General features: G+C 43.6%; 1 protein-coding gene across 9 annotated transcripts in view; it reads left to right on the forward strand.

Annotated features, from left to right (window-relative positions):
- Positions 1–18254, forward strand: part of Mrtfb (myocardin related transcription factor B) — a 172178-nt gene that overhangs the window by 117501 nt on the left and 36423 nt on the right. For all 9 annotated transcript variants that reach the window (XM_075942067.1, XM_075942070.1, XM_075942064.1 and 6 more), the window contains 4 exons: positions 831–886; positions 4677–4752; positions 7427–7588; positions 8799–8977. In XM_075942067.1, the coding sequence (XP_075798182.1) occupies positions 831–886; positions 4677–4752; positions 7427–7588; positions 8799–8977 (473 nt within the window). The remainder of the gene's footprint in view (positions 1–830; positions 887–4676; positions 4753–7426; positions 7589–8798; positions 8978–18254) is intronic.

Here is an 18254-nt window from a genome sequence, read left to right on the forward strand (position 1 = left end):
AATGATGCTTAAGGTATACTGCTGCTAGATCAGCCCAGGCTGGTGTAGAGAGCTGGTCCTCAGCCATGCTGGCAGGGATAGGTTCCTGGGAGCCTCTGTGGTGTCCAAAGGACCAAACTAAAAGATTATGCTCAAGGCAACCTTCACAGGGAAGCCTGATCCTATCTCCCACTCACTGGCCTGTGCCCATGGTTTTCACGTGCTGCTCTTGCAAGACAGTGCTGGATGTACACAAATCAAGATTCTTCAAAGGTGATAGGCTGAAATACAAATACCACATCCCCTCATGATACAAAGAACATAACCCTTTAAATTTAGAATACAAGATTTAAATCTCAGTTTGGCCAGCATTTAGCTATATGACCTCAGGGACTTGCACACATCTTATGCTGGGGCTCATACTCACCTTGCAAGTTTATTTGGGAGACCAACAGCAGTCTTAACTGTGCTTCACCACAAGGTCCTGCGGTTGTGAGTTCTGAATAAATGAGTGCTGTGTGTCCCCATGGTCAAGTTCCAGGGCCACATGGGTTTTGTCTAGCAGCCTGTATGAGCACTATGAACAAAGACCATGGAAGTCCCCAGGCCTTGGATTGGTCCAGCCTGGCACTTACCAGTTATTATACAGCAGCTCTGTTTGGAATGTCCACTGTTTTCTTTGTGATCTACATCATTTCATTGGGTAACAGTGAGGTCTTCACATTTTGGAGGGGTTTCGTAAAGGAACTGTAAATAAATGTCAGCACAGATGTGCATTGCCGGGGTTAGAGCGGCAAGCTAGGATATGGTGCTGTTTATGCTGTGGAAACCATTTGTTTTCTTCCTAACAGCTTTGAAGAGTCCGGCAGCATTCCATGAGCAGATAAAAAGCCTGGAGCGAGCCAGAGTAAGTACTTTCACTTTTTAAAAAATATTTGTTTCTCAGTTGTATCCTAGGCGCCAATATTCCTAAATATATTGATTTAGAATGCACACATTCTCTCCAAGAAGTGCAGTGTAGATAGCACGCACTGTGGGGTAGATGGATTTTTAGGTGTATAGAAAGTGGGTGACAAGAAGTACGGTGTAGATAGCACAAACTGTGAGGTATAGAAAGTAGGTGATAACTCAATTTGTTCTTTTAAAATCAGCTCTGCCTAAAGAGATGGCTCAGTCAGTAGAGCGTTTGCCACAGAGCTGAGTTTAAACTCTGCCCCCATATAAAGCAAGCCTAGGCCTGGCAACTCACACCTATAATGATCCCAGCACTGAGGAGGCTGAAGCAAGAAGATCCTTTGTGCTTGCTGACCAGCAAGGCTTACCAACTGGGTGAGCTCACCTGACACCAGCCTCTGTCCTCTACATGGATACACTCACACGTGTGCACATGTACATGCATTCTCCCAACATTCTCATGCACGCTCTCATGCCCCATACTCTACATGGATATGCTCACAGTGTGCACATGTGTGTGCATTGCCCCCGCACACATACCCATAAGATAAAAAAAACAAAACAAAACAGTAACTACCCTAGGGTTTCTGTTGCTGTGAAGAGATACCACGACCATGGCAACTGTTACAAAGGAAAACATTTAATTGGGGTGGCATATAGTCCAGAGGTTCAGTCCATTATCACCATGCTGGGACATGTTGGTGTACAGGCAGACATGGTGTTGGAGAAGGAACTGAGAGTCCTACATCTTGATCCATAAGTAGCAGGAAGTATACTATGTCACTGGGAGTAGCTAGAGCTAAGAAGACCTCAAAGCCTACCCCCACAGTGACAAACTTCCTCCAATAAGGCCACACCTACTCTGACAAAGCCACACCTAATAAAAGTGCTATTCCCTTTAGGGGCCATTTTCTTTCAAACCACCATAGTAACTGAAGATAAATTGAAAATAGACACCTGACATCAGCCTCTGTGCTCTTCATGCACATGCTCACACATGTACATGCATTACCCCACACTCTGTATGCACATGCTCACACATGTATACATGCATTACCCCACAATCAGTATGCACATGCTCACACATGTACATGCATTACCCCACACTCTGTATGCACATGCCCACACATGTATACATGCATTACCCCACACTCTGTACGCACATGCTCACACATGTACATGCATTACCCCATACTCTGTATGCACATGCTCACACATGTATACATGCATTACCCCACACTCTGTATGCACATGCTCACACATGTATACATGCATTACCCCACACTCTGTATGCACATGCTCACACATGTATACATGCATTACCCCACACTCTGTATGCACATGCTCACACATGTATACATGCATTACCCCACACTCTGTATGCACATGCTCACACATGTATACATGCATTACCCCACACTCTGTATGCACATGCCCACACATGTATACATGCATTACCCCACACTCTGTATGCACATGCTCACACATGTATACATGCATTACCCCACACTCTGTACGCACATGCTCACACATGTACATGCATTACCCCACACTCTGTATGCACATGCTCACACATGTATACATGCATTACCCCACAATCAGTATGCACATGCTCACACATGTATACATGCATTACCCCACACTCTGTATGCACATGCCCACACATGTATACATGCATTACCCCACACTCTGTACGCACATGCTCACACATGTACATGCATTACCCCATACTCTGTATGCACATGCTCACACATGTATACATGCATTACCCCACACTCAGTATGCACATGCTCACACATGTATACATGCATTACGCCACACTCTGTATGCACATGCTCACACATGTACATGCATTACCCCACACTCTGTATGCACATGCTCACACATGGACATGCATTACCCCACACTCTGTATGCACATGCTCACACATGCATTACCCCACACTCTGTATGCACATGCTCACACATGTATACATGCATTACCCCACACTCTGTATGCACATGCTCACACATGTAAACATGCATTACCCCACACTCTGTATGCACATGCTCACACATGTATACATGCATTACCCCATACTCTGTATGCACATGCTCACACATGTACATGCATTACCCCACACTCTGTATGCACATGCTCACACATGTATATATGCATTACCCCACACTCTGTATGCACATGCTCACACAAGGACATGCATTACCCCACACTCTGTATGCACATGCTCACACATGTAAACATGCATTACCCCACACTCTGTATGCACATGCTCACACATGTATACATGCATTACCCCACACTCTGTATGCACATGCTCACACATGTATATATGCATTACCCCACACTCTGTATGCACATGCTCACACATGGACATGCATTACCCCACGCTCTGTTTGCACATGCTCACACATGCATTGACCCCACGCTCTGTTTGCATATGCTCACACATGCATTGACCCCACACTCTGTATGCACATGCTCACACATGGACATGCATTACCCCACGCTCTGTTTGCACATGCTCACACATGCATTGACCCCACGCTCTGTTTGCATATGCTCACACATGCATTGACCCCACACTCTGTATGCACATGCTCATACATATAATGTATTATCCCCCTACATGTCCATGCTTTACCCCCGACACTCTACATGCACATACACATGTATGTCTTAACCCCCCATGTACATGCATTACCCCCCCACACTCTACATGGACATGCTCACACATGTACACATGTGCATATATCACTCCCATAAATACCCATAAAGTAAGAAACAAATAAAAGTAACTAGTTCATCTGTTTTCAGGGCTGTGCTGACTGGCTTCTTATTAACTTGACATAAGCTAGAATCATCTGAGAAGAGGGATCAATTGAGAAAGTGTCCCCACCAAACCGAAAAACCTGTAGGGCATTTTCTTGACTGATAACTGATATAGGCAGGCTGGGCTGCTGGTCCTTGGTTTTATAAGAAAGCAGGCTAGGCCAAAACCAGAGTCTAACGGACAGACTAGGCAAGTGCCTCTGCTGTTTATTAGCCCTGCAGAAAGACATGGAAGCCATGTGCTTTTGAAGGTCCTTGGCTGATTTCCCTGTGGATCAGTGTCACTGTTCATTTGCTGAAGGATTGAGAACACAGCTAAATAAAGAACATGTTACACTCAACTGCGTTCTTGAAAGTGGTTCTTTTGTGGGCACATGTCACATACGTGCTCAGTGCCATTGTGTCCATTCTTTCTGTTTTGCCGGGGGAAGGGATCTGTTAATGCAGTAGGAAAATAGAGTGTTATAGGAGTTTCTTATCACTGTCCAGAAAGCAGTAACAAGCTCCTAGACCTATTGTTTGGGTGTTGAGTGCAGTTTTAGAGAATGTGCTAAGAACGCAAATAAAATATATTATTATTTTTAAGAATTTTAGTATCTAAATAAATTTCTACTTTTCTAAGTATTGGTTTCATATAAAGGGATTAAATATTATGTTTATTTAAAGCTCATCTTAAAATTTTGAGCTTTTCTCAGTTTCACTGTAAAGCTCTGTAAAGTAGTTATTTTGTACCAATACATGTCAAACCCCTGGACCATACTGAAGGCTACATTGAAGTCTTATGCTAAGATAATAGTTCTCCTAAGCACTAATTTCTGGTTACTCTCTCAAAGATACAACAAAAAAGGGTTTTTAATTTATTTTTGAAGAAAATATAAAGCTACAATAAATCATGAACAACATTTTTTTTAAAGACTGAAAACTTTCTGAAGCACAAGATCCGGAGCCGCCCCGACCGCTCTGAGCTGGTCAGGATGCACATCTTAGAAGGTAAGGTTTGTGTCCGCGTGGTGTCCACCAGTTCTCTCTGTTCCCAGCTTAGAAGGTAAGGTTTGTGTCCGCGTGAGGTCCACCATTTCCGTCTGTTCCCAGCTTAGTAACTTTTACCCCACGGGCAGACGTCCTTTAAATTGGATAGCACTGTGAAGACTCAAAACCTGACACCTGGGGAACCTTTGCACTCTAGGCAATCACTTGATGAGCTGGTTCCTAAGTTTGACTTGTACTGTCCTAGAAGGACTTTTTTGGTCCATAGGACTTCTCTTATCATGAGAGAGAGGTGTCATTAAATCAGTGCACACAGTGCACATCTAGCCCTAGGTTTTTGACAGCTTGGGTCTCATTGATATTTACTCAAAATGATGCCCTCACATGTCCCTACTCCTTTGTGTTGCTACTTCATTCTGTAATGGTCTTGACCTGACTATTACTAATCGCCTTCAGAATACATGGCTCACATGGATGCCCTTCTGAAAGGCAGCATCTTCATCAGAAATTCCCAGAGTTGTGTTTCTCCTTCATTCTGCTTCTGTGACTGATTTACTAAGCAAGAGCAAGGGCTTGATCCTTTGAACAGTCTCGAGTGTGTTAGGCTTTAAGGAGAATCTAGAAACATTGCAGATATTTAGAGACAGTGTGGGGCAGAAAGAGCCTGTGTTCTCCAGGCCTAGTGACAGATTAAGATGATTTTCACATGCAGGACAACAGCCTGGTAGCTCAGACACAGCCAAAGGTGCAGTTCTTCAGGAGGCTGTGCATCCACTGGTCCAGTGCTAGGGACTAGGGGCCCAGTAGTGAGCAGGTAAAATTGCCTGCCTTCGAGCACCACATGCTTCAGGGGAAGACAGAAAAGGGAACAGCCAGGCAGCTATGACTGAGAAAGGACACAGATTGATAACTGTATTAGAATGTGCTCTGAAGAAGTGCCAAGTACCATCTTGGGCTCCACAGACCTGAAGAGTGTGTTCTCCTATCTGTGACCTGCTTGGTCCTGAGCAGGAGGTGAGAGATGTTACCTTTCTCCACCATGGGTTGTGTTCTCAGAGGTTCCCTGAACTAAAGAACTTTTTAGATTCAGTATTAGGATAGAGTACTACAGATTTCAGGGATCATCGACTTGAGCAAGCCCTCCACTAAATAACACAACAAAGAACATGTGGTGTGCGTGTGCGCGCGTGTGTGTGTGTGTGTGTGTATACAGTGCTGTCTATATTTGCCTTCTGACTCTAGAAGATATCGTTAATAGAATTAAAGTGAAAAGAAATACACCTACCCATGTTTTTCTTTTATAAAAAGAAAAGAAAAAAGGAAGAAAGGCCAGGGGGATGGAGAGATGGCTCAGCAATTAAGAGCATGTTGTATTGGTCTTGTAGAGAACACTTTTTGGTTGGAATGCACATGTCAAGCAGCTCACAACCTCCTGTAACTCCATTTCCAAGGGATCTGATGCCTTCTTCTAGCTGCCATGGACACCAAGCACATACATGGGACATATCACCCATGCAAGCAAAACATCCATACACATATTCTTAATATAAGAGTCTATAGTGAAACATGCATTCTCAAGTTGAGATCTGAAGAATGAGAAAAAATATATCATCTTTAATTTTTGAATTACTTTATTCATATATTTTGACATTAACCAAATTTAATTGAATTGCATATTTGGCAGGTTAGAGTCTACATTGTTTTCTGAAATTCAACAGCAAAAATTGAGCCTCAGCTTCATGGAGTTAAGGCAGAAGTGAGACAGACAGAACCTGCCAGGCTACTTTGGGAAGACTTCCCTTGCAGGCTTATTGCTGCTCTCACTTAAGGTGTTAAGGGGAGAAGGGAGTGAGACTGAAGGCTCTCTTACTTTGAGCTTCCCAGTAGCATCAAAAAAAACAAACTACAACAACAAAAACCCAGCAACATGATTGACTGTCTGATCCTGTTTTCCCTGCACACAGTGTTCTGTACAGTTCTGTGTGCTTCATCTCATAAGAGCTCAGAATCAACGCAGAATTTGGGGTCATAGCTCACCACATATTTTTAAACTAGCAAAAACATAGCTCAAGACAATGGGAGGTGATGCTAATGGCTTACTCTAGGCAACAACTGACAGGAAGCAGAAGCATTGGGAGAGCTACAGTGGCTTCATGTCCTTTGTAGCAACTCAGTCATTTTAAGTGTATGAGCTGGTGGTTCTGCACACCACAAACTCTGTGTAAAATGAGGGGTTTGTTCCAAAATAAACTCAAATTCTTAACAATGATAACTGACCCTGAGATACAGTCGGCCCGAGAATATTAATTATAGCTCTTCCCACTGAAGAAAGTAAGGAAACGTCTATCCTAAGATTTAGTGCCTCTGTTTCTAGGAACTGTCTTTGTAGTGAAGCCAAATGAGAACTGTCCACTTGTAGAGCTTGTTCTAGACAGACCTGCCCTCCTGGTGTAGGCAGATGGTGCTAGTTCCCATTTCCAGCTTCAGTTCATGATCATTCAACCCTGGGGTCTCTGTATCGCATAGACAGGTAGCTGCCCGCTCTGAGAGAAACAGAATCTACCACACACTCTGAGCAGTCACTCTCTCCTTGCAGAGTGTAACCCTGTTAAAGTAGTTCAATTCAGTTACTTGGCCTGATAGGTGCCATGGTTAAAGCTTACACTTGGTCTTGCAGAAACATTTGCAGAGCCGTCTCTGCAGGCCACGCAGATGAAGCTGAAGAGAGCTCGACTGGCAGACGACCTGAACGAGAAGATCGCTCAAAGGCCTGGACCCATGGAGCTGGTGGAGAAGAACATTCTTCCTGTGGACTCGAGTGTCAAGGAAGCAATTATAGGCAAGAGTAACAGTTTCTGTCTTTCACAGGAGTCTTAAATAAAACAGATTTGATTAAAATGCAAGGGCATTATTTTCTTGGTTAACTAGAAGCTGATAAACATCTATTTTGTTGCAACTGTTTTGTTATAGATTAGAAAATGGCCTCTGCTGCCAGTAGCATGGATTTCCATTTTATGTCAGTGACTTCTGATACCATTATCACACATCTAAGATAAATTACTGTATTGTACCATTTCATTTCTACTGTTTAATATTGTTAGGCTGTTCATTATGTCTATCTAGGAAGGTAATAAGCTTTACAGGCAAGGAGAATGGCCTGTGGATTTCCTGCACTCTTGAAGAGAAGTAGCATCTGTCTTCCTCACCTGCTCTTACACTTGGCTTGTGCTGCTCATTCTGTTCTTGTCACTTGAACCCAGGCCCACTCTAACACACAGCGGATGGCCAGGATGATACTCATTCAGCACAGTTTTGTTGTTGTTGTTGGGGATTTTTGCTTTTGCTTGTTTTATACTAACTGAAAAACTAACTAGTACAGCTCTCGTACTCCTGAGGACTTCATACTGAGCTAGTGTGAGTCTAAAGTTTAGGAAGTTTGTAATTACAGAATTCTGAAACATTGGGGAAGATAGCCTCCACGGTAAGGAAAGTGTCCCTTGAAATGGAAGCTAGCATGCAGACTGCACAACACTCTCACTTTCCCTCCGCTTCCTCTGTTTTCACATTTGGGTTCCAGGTTGGAGGTTTAAAGGAATAAGGTCCAAGCATTTCTTAAATATGACTCTGTGAGCGGGCACGCCGTGCTGCTTCTGTTTTAAAGAACAGGCTTGTGCCCTGCGTCCTGGATCTTGCTGCGGTGTTCTCCAGTGTCATTGAGAAGCCTCCCCTCCCGGCCAGGCTGCAGAGCGGTGCTGGTGCTCTGACCTCATGGCCTGCTGGTACCGAGCCCTGAGCTCCATCCCCAGCACCACAGGAACAAAAGCAACAGCAGAGCACTCCTGCCCTTCCCACAGCTGCTAGCTAGACCTGAAATCTTTGATCTGGCTAGAAAAACATCAAACCCCAAAGAGTACATGACAGACAAACTGTGGTTCCTGCTAGAACAGCCTCCAGTTCTGTAGCAGTGTGCTTCCGTCTGGGAAGAGCCAAACTTTAAAGCAGCTTCTAAAACTCCCCTTTCTCAGTCAGCCTTGGGGTTCTCTCTGCAGGGGTGGTGAAGGAGGACTATCCCCACATGCACAGGGAGTTCTCATTTGATGAAGACAGCAGCGATGCCTTGTCTCCAGACCAGCCAGCAAGCCAGGAGTCTCAGGGCTCAGCAGCATCCCCCAGTGAGCCAAAAGTCAGTGCCTCACCACCTCCTGGGACTGCGAACACTCCGGCCCAGGTAAGACCTTCCTAACATTCTTGCAGACTGTGTCAAGACAATATTTTTACCAGAAGAAAAATCTGAAATTACTGATGCTTCCTGCCTGTGAGTCAGACACTGTAAAAGTGCACAACTGGCTCTCACTTAATAGTTCTAATGTGCACACGCTAGTCTAGCTTTTGGTGCTCAATAAAGTCTGATTTAATTAAGCTTTCCGAATGACTTGAAAATCTGTAGATGTTTGGTGTGTTAATTTGAATGTATCTGGGCCCCATAAGCTCATAAAGAGTAGCAGTGTGTGTCACTGTGGGATGGACCTTGAGGTCTCCTGTGCTCCAGCCACACCCAGTGTCACAGTTCACCTCATGTTGCCTGAAGATCAAGATGTAGAACTCTCAGCTCCTTCTCCAGCACCGTCTGCCTGCATACTGCCATGTCCCACCATGACAGTAATAAACTAAACATCTGAAACTGTAATCTACCCAATTAAATGTTTCCATCATAAAAATTGCTGTGGTCATGGTGTCTCTTCACAGCGATAGAAGCCCAGGGCAGATGGCATGGGCAGTGATGGTCCAGATCTTCTGTCCAGGCTCAGCGTTGCTGAGACAGGACCTGGAAGGAAACTGAAGTTTCTTTGTTTTGTTTTTACTATTTGTTGTTTTTTTTTTCAAGACCTGACTGTCTAGAAACTTATTCTGTAGACCAGGTGGGCCTTGAACTCAGAGATCTGCCTGCTTCTGCCTCCCGAGTGCTGGGATTTCAGGCATGTGCCACCACCGCCCGGCCAAAACTGAGGGTTAAGAAGTGTGACACACTGAGTTCTGAGCAGATGGAGAGAAGGGAGGCCTGCCCCTACTGTGTTCTCACAACTTGCTTCACCCTGGCTTAAGCTTTAAAAGTAGGCCTAGAAAGAATGCCAAGTGTGTAAGTAAATAAATTTTAGAAAAGAGTTTTTCTTAGCCATCTGAGTTACTTTTCTGCTTATGTCTGAGTAGGTCAAGCTGTAAGACAGGCTTTCACGTGGCTGTAGCTTTGGTAACAGGATTGTCACCTCCACCCCCTGGTAATGGCTACTTGGGGCTGTGATGGTTGATCCTTATTATCTGGTTGACTAGATTTGGAATCAGGTTGGAGCTCCAAGCAAGAAAGCATCTGCTGAGGGTGTTTCCCAGAGCTGTGTAGCTGAAGAGAGGACGCGCAGGGTGGTGCCGCCCCGTGGATGGGTCCCACTGGATAAATCAGAAAGAAGCCAGGTGTTTATTGGTTCTGCCACCAGATATACACAAGTAGCCTCTCACTGCTGTGCCTTCTCCACCATGATGGGCTGTCTCTAAAGACTGTGAGCCAGAATACCCCTTCCTCCTCAGCTCCTAGGCAGGTATTTGGTCATAGCAACAAGGAAAGTAAGGACCATAGAGGCTCTCCCTGCTAGAGAGATTACCATTCTCTCAGTCACACCCAGGCCCTTTCTTTGCTCATGAAAGTTGATGTGATGTGAGAAACTTTAACCAGAGGCAGTCCTGCCAGGCTGGCACTGTGACGCCCGTGGAGGGAAATGGCAATGTCTGTCAGAGAATAAGGACAGATTGCTTATTGCCAGAGCAGCGCACATGAGCCTCAGCCTGCTTCCTGCACGGAGGCACTGAGCCTCGCCTGCCGTCAGGGTGACTGCAGCACTGGGCACCTGCTCCACAGTCGTGTCGCCTTGCAGGCAGTGTCTAGCCTCTGTGTGGTTCTTACACGTGTGCTCGTGTGTCTGCGCGAGCCTGGCAGCTGAGAACAGGAGGCCCTCAGTAGTGCTGTAGTAACCTTGTCTGGGTCTGTTCTCTTGTCAGCTTTTCAATGAAGTACAGAAGTAAGCCTTATGTCAGTAAAGTCTCAGATTTTCTCATCTTCTAGAATTGATAACTTTTATTTTGACAATTTTTGAACTTTATTGTATTTTCCCAGGTTTCTTTTTGTTGTTTTTTAAGACAGTGTTTCTCTGTGTGTAGCTGGAACTTGCTCTGTAGACCAGTCTGGCCTCAAACTCAACAGAGATCTGCCTGTATCTGCCTCCACACCCAGCTTTTCCAGGTTTCAGGTTTCTTACTTCTCTTTCTTTTTTTCTTTCTTCCTTTTCTTTTTTTTTTTTTTTTTTTTTTTTTTTTTTGGTTCCCTTTCTCATGACTGTGAGCAAAGACCTGACAGGAGCAACTTAAGGAGAAAGGGTCTGTTTTGGCTTGTAGTGTGTCAGGAAGAGGCATGGCAACGGGAGAACTGTCTCTTCACATTGCACTGCAGTCTGGAAAAGAGTGACTAGGAAGCAGGCCAGCCTATAAAAGCTCAAGGATGACCCCCCAGTGACCCACTTCCTCCAGTAAGTCTCCACCTCTTAAAGGTTCCACAACCCTCCAGATACCTCCACCTACTCAGGACTAAGCATGGGGGCTCATGAAGGGTATTTCACATTTAAACGCATATGTAAAATCTATTAATATTTACCTACCTAAATATAATTACTCTTCCATTTCCTTCAAGGGAAAGGACCTTAACATATTTCTCCTCGCCAGATATCAAGTTCTGAGACTACAAGATAGGCATTTATTTTATAGAAACACAGAATAAACAAGCCCAACACACAACACATATTTACTGACTTAATGAATGAGACACTTTAGGAGATTGTTAAGGTCCCCCAAAGGCCTGTGTATGCAACGCTGCCAGCTGGTGGGCTTGAGAGCTGAGTGGATCATGAAGGCACAGAGTTCATCAGAAGTTCCTAGCCAAATGGGCTGTTAGGAGGTGAGGCCTGGCGGGAGAAAGTCTGTCTGTCCCCAGCCTCTCCGCCCTCCTTTCCGCACCGTAGTTCTCCCGTCATGGGCCTGAAAGCAGCATAGTCGCTGAAACCACAGATGAACAGTGAGAACTGAACACAGAGATCCCCGCTAGGTAATTCTCAGCTTTAGAACTCATTCCATCCTTAAAGAGGATGCACTGTAAATGGAGTGCAGCTTGTTTAATGCTTAAGCCGCTCATGAGCAGTGGTTTTACATGTGGTGCAAGGGTTACTGCCCCTTTTGTCTGCAGACTTTTCTCTCGGGGTTTCTTAGTCCTCTATCTAGTTCATCACCATGCTGTCCAACGTATGAGCATGATCTGCTAGCCTTCTGTGAGCTCCCAAAGCCTAGTATTTCAAGAAGGAGCTGTTAACCAACAGCCCTGCTAAGCTGTTTGCCGTGTCCACTCTTCTACTCTCTCCCCTGCTTCCAAGTTACCACGAGGTAGCGGGCCATCTCCTCCATACACATCTACCAGGACGGTCTCATGCCACAGTAACAGCACCTGTGAAACCATCAACTGAGTAAACCTTTTCCCTTAACTAAAGTGATTGTCTCAGGCAGTTTGTCATAGTAATAGTGTAAATGCTCCAACTCAGATGGAAAGGCACCTGGCAATTAGTAGCCAAGAAATACCACAAAGTCATGCCGGTGACACAACAAAACTCACACAAAAGGTTTATTGGGAGTGGGAAAGAAACTGGAAAGTGGCTGACTCTGCTTGGGTAAGAAACAGCAGAAAACTGAGCAAAAGGCAAGGTTTATATAGTTTCTTGTGGGGAGGCTGGAACTTTTGTGAAGCTTTCCAGGGTGGGGATTGAATGGGTTTCAAGTCTATTTGTAGGGTGGGAGCTTCATCCGGCTGTTAGGGCAATTACAGAGTGTTCTCTGAGTGGAACCTGGCAGTTGAAGGTCCTCAGGGGAGGGGCATAGGTACTCATATGCCTTGAGGGGCTTAAAAATAGCAAACTAACTAGTTCAATAATAATATATAGGCAAATATTGCAACCTTGATTTATAACTTCTATTTTTATACAGAATTTTTAAAATTATAAATCTGTGGTAATAACTGGTTTATAACAATTTGTGCTCTCGCTAGTACAGAAGAGAGCTGGGGATGAGTACACACTCAAGAAACCAAAACAGAAGGACTGGAGCCTTCCGGTCCGGGAGGCCATAAAGCAACATCTCCGATGTGACTGGAGCTGGTCTTAATTACAGCTCTCAATGTTGTACACTTGTCACAGTAACCAAAGACAATGCATTAAAAACTATACAGAAAGAGAGAAGGAAGTCAGGACAGCACTACAAAAGAGTCAGCCGACAGACTTGTAAGCATTGCAGCTCTGATGGAAAGGATCCTGACTGTTAGGAGCCAAGGAACAACACAAAGTTACCCTAAAGCATAGCCACTTACAGCTCTGCTCCAGGGAAAGGTTTCTCCAGTGCAATACCTGTGCTCCGGCAGGGGGAGTTTCCCCAGCAAAGTTCTTACCATTCTGCTCTTCTCCACTGTGGCTCCAAGAAATGGGAAAAGTTGTTACTTCCCTGCTCCGCTATATTCCTCCAAAAGAAGGTCTCAGCCAAACCTCATCCAAAAGATTTATAGGGAGGGAAGAATCCAGGAGGGCAGCTGCCTCTGCCAGGGTGGAAAAAGGCAGCTCCCAACTGAGCAGATACAGGGCTTATATAGGACTTCTCAGGGACAGAGTTTTTCCAGGGTGATTTTCAGAGTGGGAATTGGTCAGATTTCAATCCCTGAGTTTCAACAAGCTCAGAGATTGGCTGCATCATGCTCAGAGATGGGCTGGTTTTGTACTCAGAGATTTGACTGGTATTTGTACTTTACGATTTGGTCAGGAACAGTGTGTGTTTCTTTGGCTCTGGTTTCAAGGCCAGGGTGTGTTTCTTTGGCTGGCCCTTTTACCCTACAACATGGAGTTCATGGAAGACTTCTCTTAAGAAATCAACATGATCTCAAACAGTTCACAGATTCAGTACAAGCCCTAGCAAACAGTGATTACTACTGAAATAACCTGGTAAGTGGTCCTGAAAACCAAAACCATCTTAAATTTAAAAGAATATAATGTTGTCAGCCTCACCTTTTTTTAAGTTAATAATTAGATTGTTTTCTTTGACAGTTTCATACATGCACATGATATATTGATTTTAAAATTTACCATGAAGCCATCAAAATCAAAATAATTGGTGCTAGCATAAAAATAAACACACAGACAAGTGGAATCTACCAGAGCCACTGAAATAAAAGCCTAGAAAAAGTGTCCTCATGTATATGACAACGTGTTCCATGACAGAGACACCAAGATCACTTAGTGCAGGGAATACGGTGTTACTAAGGAAATCTATACATATTTGAGAAAATAAGACTGCGTTTATCCTACACAGAATGAACACACAATGAGAAAGACCTACATGTGGACTGTAACACGGGGAGAGACTTAGGAGACAGCACGGAAGAAACCATCTTGACCTCACATTGTCCCCGTTTTCCTGAGTGCAAGACCCAGGCAACAAGAGATAATTAGTACTCAGCAAAATTAAAAAGTTTTGTACAATGAATCTTATCAGCAGAATAAAAAACCAACCCAAAGGATAAAAGTATTTGAAGGATTGTCTCTGGACATTCATAAATAAACAACACTTTTTGAAAATAGGTACAAAACTTGATTATCTCTCCAAAGAATACATATGTGCTGGCTAGTTTCGTGTCAGCCTGACACAAACTACAGTCATCCTAGTGGAGGAGCCTCAGTTGAGAAATGTCTCCATAAGATTGGGCTGTAGTCAAACCTGTAGGGCATTTTCTTAATTAGTGACTTACCAGGGAGGGCCCAGCCATTGTGGGTGGTGCCATCCCTGGGCTGGTGGTCCTGGGTTCTATAAGAAAGCAGGCTGAGCAAGCCGTGATGAGCAGCCAGTAAACATGTCCTCCAAGGCCTCTGCATCAGCTCCCTGTTTGAGGTTCTGTCCTGACTTTCTTCAGTGGTAAATAGCATTATAGAAGTGTAAGCTAATTAAACCCTTTCCTCCCCAACTTGCTTTGATCATAATGTTTCATCCCAGCAGTAGTGACCCTAATACAATACACAAGTGGCCAATAAGATGTGATGATCTCTGGTATTTCAAAACCGTGTTTATAGACAATGGAAATAAATGCATTACAACCTACCTAGCATAAGAAATCAATAAACATAAATAAAAACCAGAAGCTGCTCTTACATACTCAGAAAGCACCAGATTCTGGCAAGTATGTGGAGAAGCTGCAATTCTTGTCCATTGTTACTGTAGTGACATAATGTAGTTACATAGTCACTGTAGAAAATGGTGTCTTACAAATACAGTTTTACTAGGCCGGTGCCATGGCTGAAGTGAGAAAAGGCATTTGCCATTAAGTCCCTGTAATCTGCTAGGTATTGGGAGCTATCTCCCAAATGTTCCTCCGTCCTTCACCAGCATGCACACGCAGAAACTAAGTAAATAATGTTTAAGACAGAGCTTAACCAGTGACCCAGCAGTTCTGTTTCTGGATGAATGAGTTGAAAGCAGGAAGTGGGCTGTCGTGGTACACACCCAGTATCCAGTACTTCACAAGCTGACACAGCAGGGTTGTTCTGGAGCCTAGGCTCTATAGTAAGTCCCTATCTTTAAATCAGTCAAACAAACAAACAAAAGGTTGAAACAAAGAATTAAAACATGTATATTTTCTATAACACACATACCATCATTTACCCTGTTCATGCAAACAGCATCTCGTGGCTAACAGAAAAGCGGCCCTTGTGTGCACAGCATCTGAATGCAGAAACAAAAAGCTGCCCTTGGAAAGGAAGGGGTTCTGCACCAGCTAGATATGGATGGATCTAAGTATTATGTTAAATGAAAGAACCAATCACAGAGGGACACACACCGGCACATGAGAATTTTACATGCCTGTACTCAACATCCAGAATATGTTTGGGTTGGTATTCAGCACATCACTGTTATTTTATCTGTGTGGTGTTGTAGTTGGAGCGGCGGGGCTGTGTCCCCGGCACCCGGCCGCCCCCACGGCTAGCTTTACCCGAAATAATTACACGGAAACTGTATTCTTTTAAACACCGCTTGGCCCATTTCTATCTAGCCTCTTCTAGGCTAGCTCTCGCACCTAGATTAGCTCATTTCTAATAATCTGCTGTAGCCCACGAGCTGGCTTACCAGGAATGAGCTTAACCTGCATCTGCCTGGAGTGGGAGAACCATGGCGACTCTCTGACTCAGCTTCTTTCTCCCAGCCTTCCGTTCTGTTTACTCCATGCACCTAAGGGTGGGCCTATCAAATGGGCCTAGCAGTTTCTTTATTGCTTAACCAATGAAATCAACAGATTGATATGACACTCCCACATCACTTCCCCTTTTTCTGTTTAAACAAAAGAAAGGAAGGCTTTAACTTTAACATAGTAAAATTACATATAGCAAAACAGTTATCAAGCAAGAATTACAGTTACAATATTTATATCTACTTTATCTTTTATCATAACAATGGAAAACTATAACTATCTATTCATTCTTCAACTCCATCAAAGACTCCAGAAGGATATAATACTACCTAAGTAAACAAGAAATAAGAAAACTCTAGAAATGACAGAGACATCTCGTTGCCTGGACAGTCACCCAAAGTTCTTTTGTACCGTTGGGGCATCCATCTTCAGCCTTCAGGCCCATAGTATCCAGTAGACATTTCCATGAAGCAGGCAATTTCAAAGACAGTTCAGTCACTATCTGCTGTGTCCTGCAGAATGTCTCGCAGACTCTTTCATGAGTCATGAACCCCGAAAGACCATTTCACCTTTAGGCAAGTTCAGCAGTCCTCTCTCTGCGGGTTCTTTGTGTCCGGTTTATGCATCAGTCCAGGCAAGAGCAGTTTCTTGCCCAAATGGCTATCAAACTCCACAAGGATCCTCTTCGATGTCCATCTTCCTCTTGAAGTAGATTGGTGCTGCCAGGAGCAGACATGTCTCATTGTCATGAAAAGCCCTAAGTTATTAAAACATTTAAAATGCCATATTCTGCAGTCTTTGAAAGATATGAAGAATGCCTATCTGAAATATATCTCTATATATCTAGAAAATCTAAGTAACATGACTACAAACTTGACTATTATTTATGATTATCCATCAACAACCTATATTTCCTAATTATACATTACATTTTAAAAATGAACTGCACAATCACAACACCTTATTCAAGATCAGAAATACATATACATATAACAAAATTGACCTTAAAATCCATACCAATGCAAATTATTCATATCTATATCATATCCCCCTTTAAATGTAAAAGAACATTTATAAACAATATTTTGGGAACATGGGTGCAGTTTTTTCTCTCCAAACTGCTTCCTGCTGAATGGGGGCACTGTTAATCAGATCATTTCGGGTGTAACCTGTGTGCCAGGTTTATCTCAGTTGGCAGTTGAGTGAAGTAATTTTTTGAGGGTGTTCACAGGAACTTTTCGGGAGGTCGTGGTCTATCATACCATATCGGGGTAGATGCAATCCACAGGGTCTGGTCCTCTGTGAAAACAAAAGAAGACCCTCTCCAAAGCATCATACCCTTAGACCCAAATTTTGAAATCGTAATACCCTTATATCCATTCTGGTTTAGCTTGGCAGCCCATGTAATGAAATGTCTCTCTGTAGTTAGCTCCTTCACAGTCAAAAATTTTAAAGAAAACACAATAATACAAAGAATCCAGACTCTTTATGAATTTTCCACTTTTACATGGCTTATTTTTCTTTATTTCTTTTAATCTCTTAACTATCTATACTCTGTCTCTTTAAAGACTTCACCCTTTTTTTTAAGACATTAACTTTATTCTCTATATTCTTTTTCTTCTCTCTCTCAAGCCTACGTACATTCATCCAACAGTGTGGTCTTTTATGTCTGAATCTGTTTTATTGTGAATCTGTAACATTTTTTTTAGTATCCAGGAGCATTTCTTAAAATGTTAAGCAGTTCTTAAAAACTGAAGTTGCAACATGTACAAGTAATACGGTAATAAGGTACAGCCTGTTTCCTGCCCAGTCTAAACCTTAACTGTGCTGTTTTTATGGTAATTACGGTAGTTCCTGCCTGAGACCAGCACAGTTCATCATGGCGGAGCCCAGCAGCTCCTGCCTCAGAGCCATTTGGTGCCCCTGAGCCACACAGAGTTCCAGGCATACAGCAGTCCACATTGCCATCAACCAAGCTGTAGCACATTACTCTAAATGCTCCATTTAAAAGCTCTGTCTCCCGCAACAGCCAGACAGAGATTGCAATGGCGGTACAGCCCAGAAAGCCGCACTTTAAAATGATGCAGCTTTTTTTCTGCTGCTGTTGCCGAATCAGGAAATCTCTCTACAGCACGCCACCAACAAACAGCAAAAATCTGTGTTAAACTCTCTCTCCCTTATTTTTAAGCCTTCTCAGGTT

This window comes from Microtus pennsylvanicus, chromosome 11, assembly GCF_037038515.1.
Source record: "Microtus pennsylvanicus isolate mMicPen1 chromosome 11, mMicPen1.hap1, whole genome shotgun sequence".
Taxonomy (NCBI): Eukaryota; Metazoa; Chordata; class Mammalia; order Rodentia; family Cricetidae; genus Microtus; species Microtus pennsylvanicus.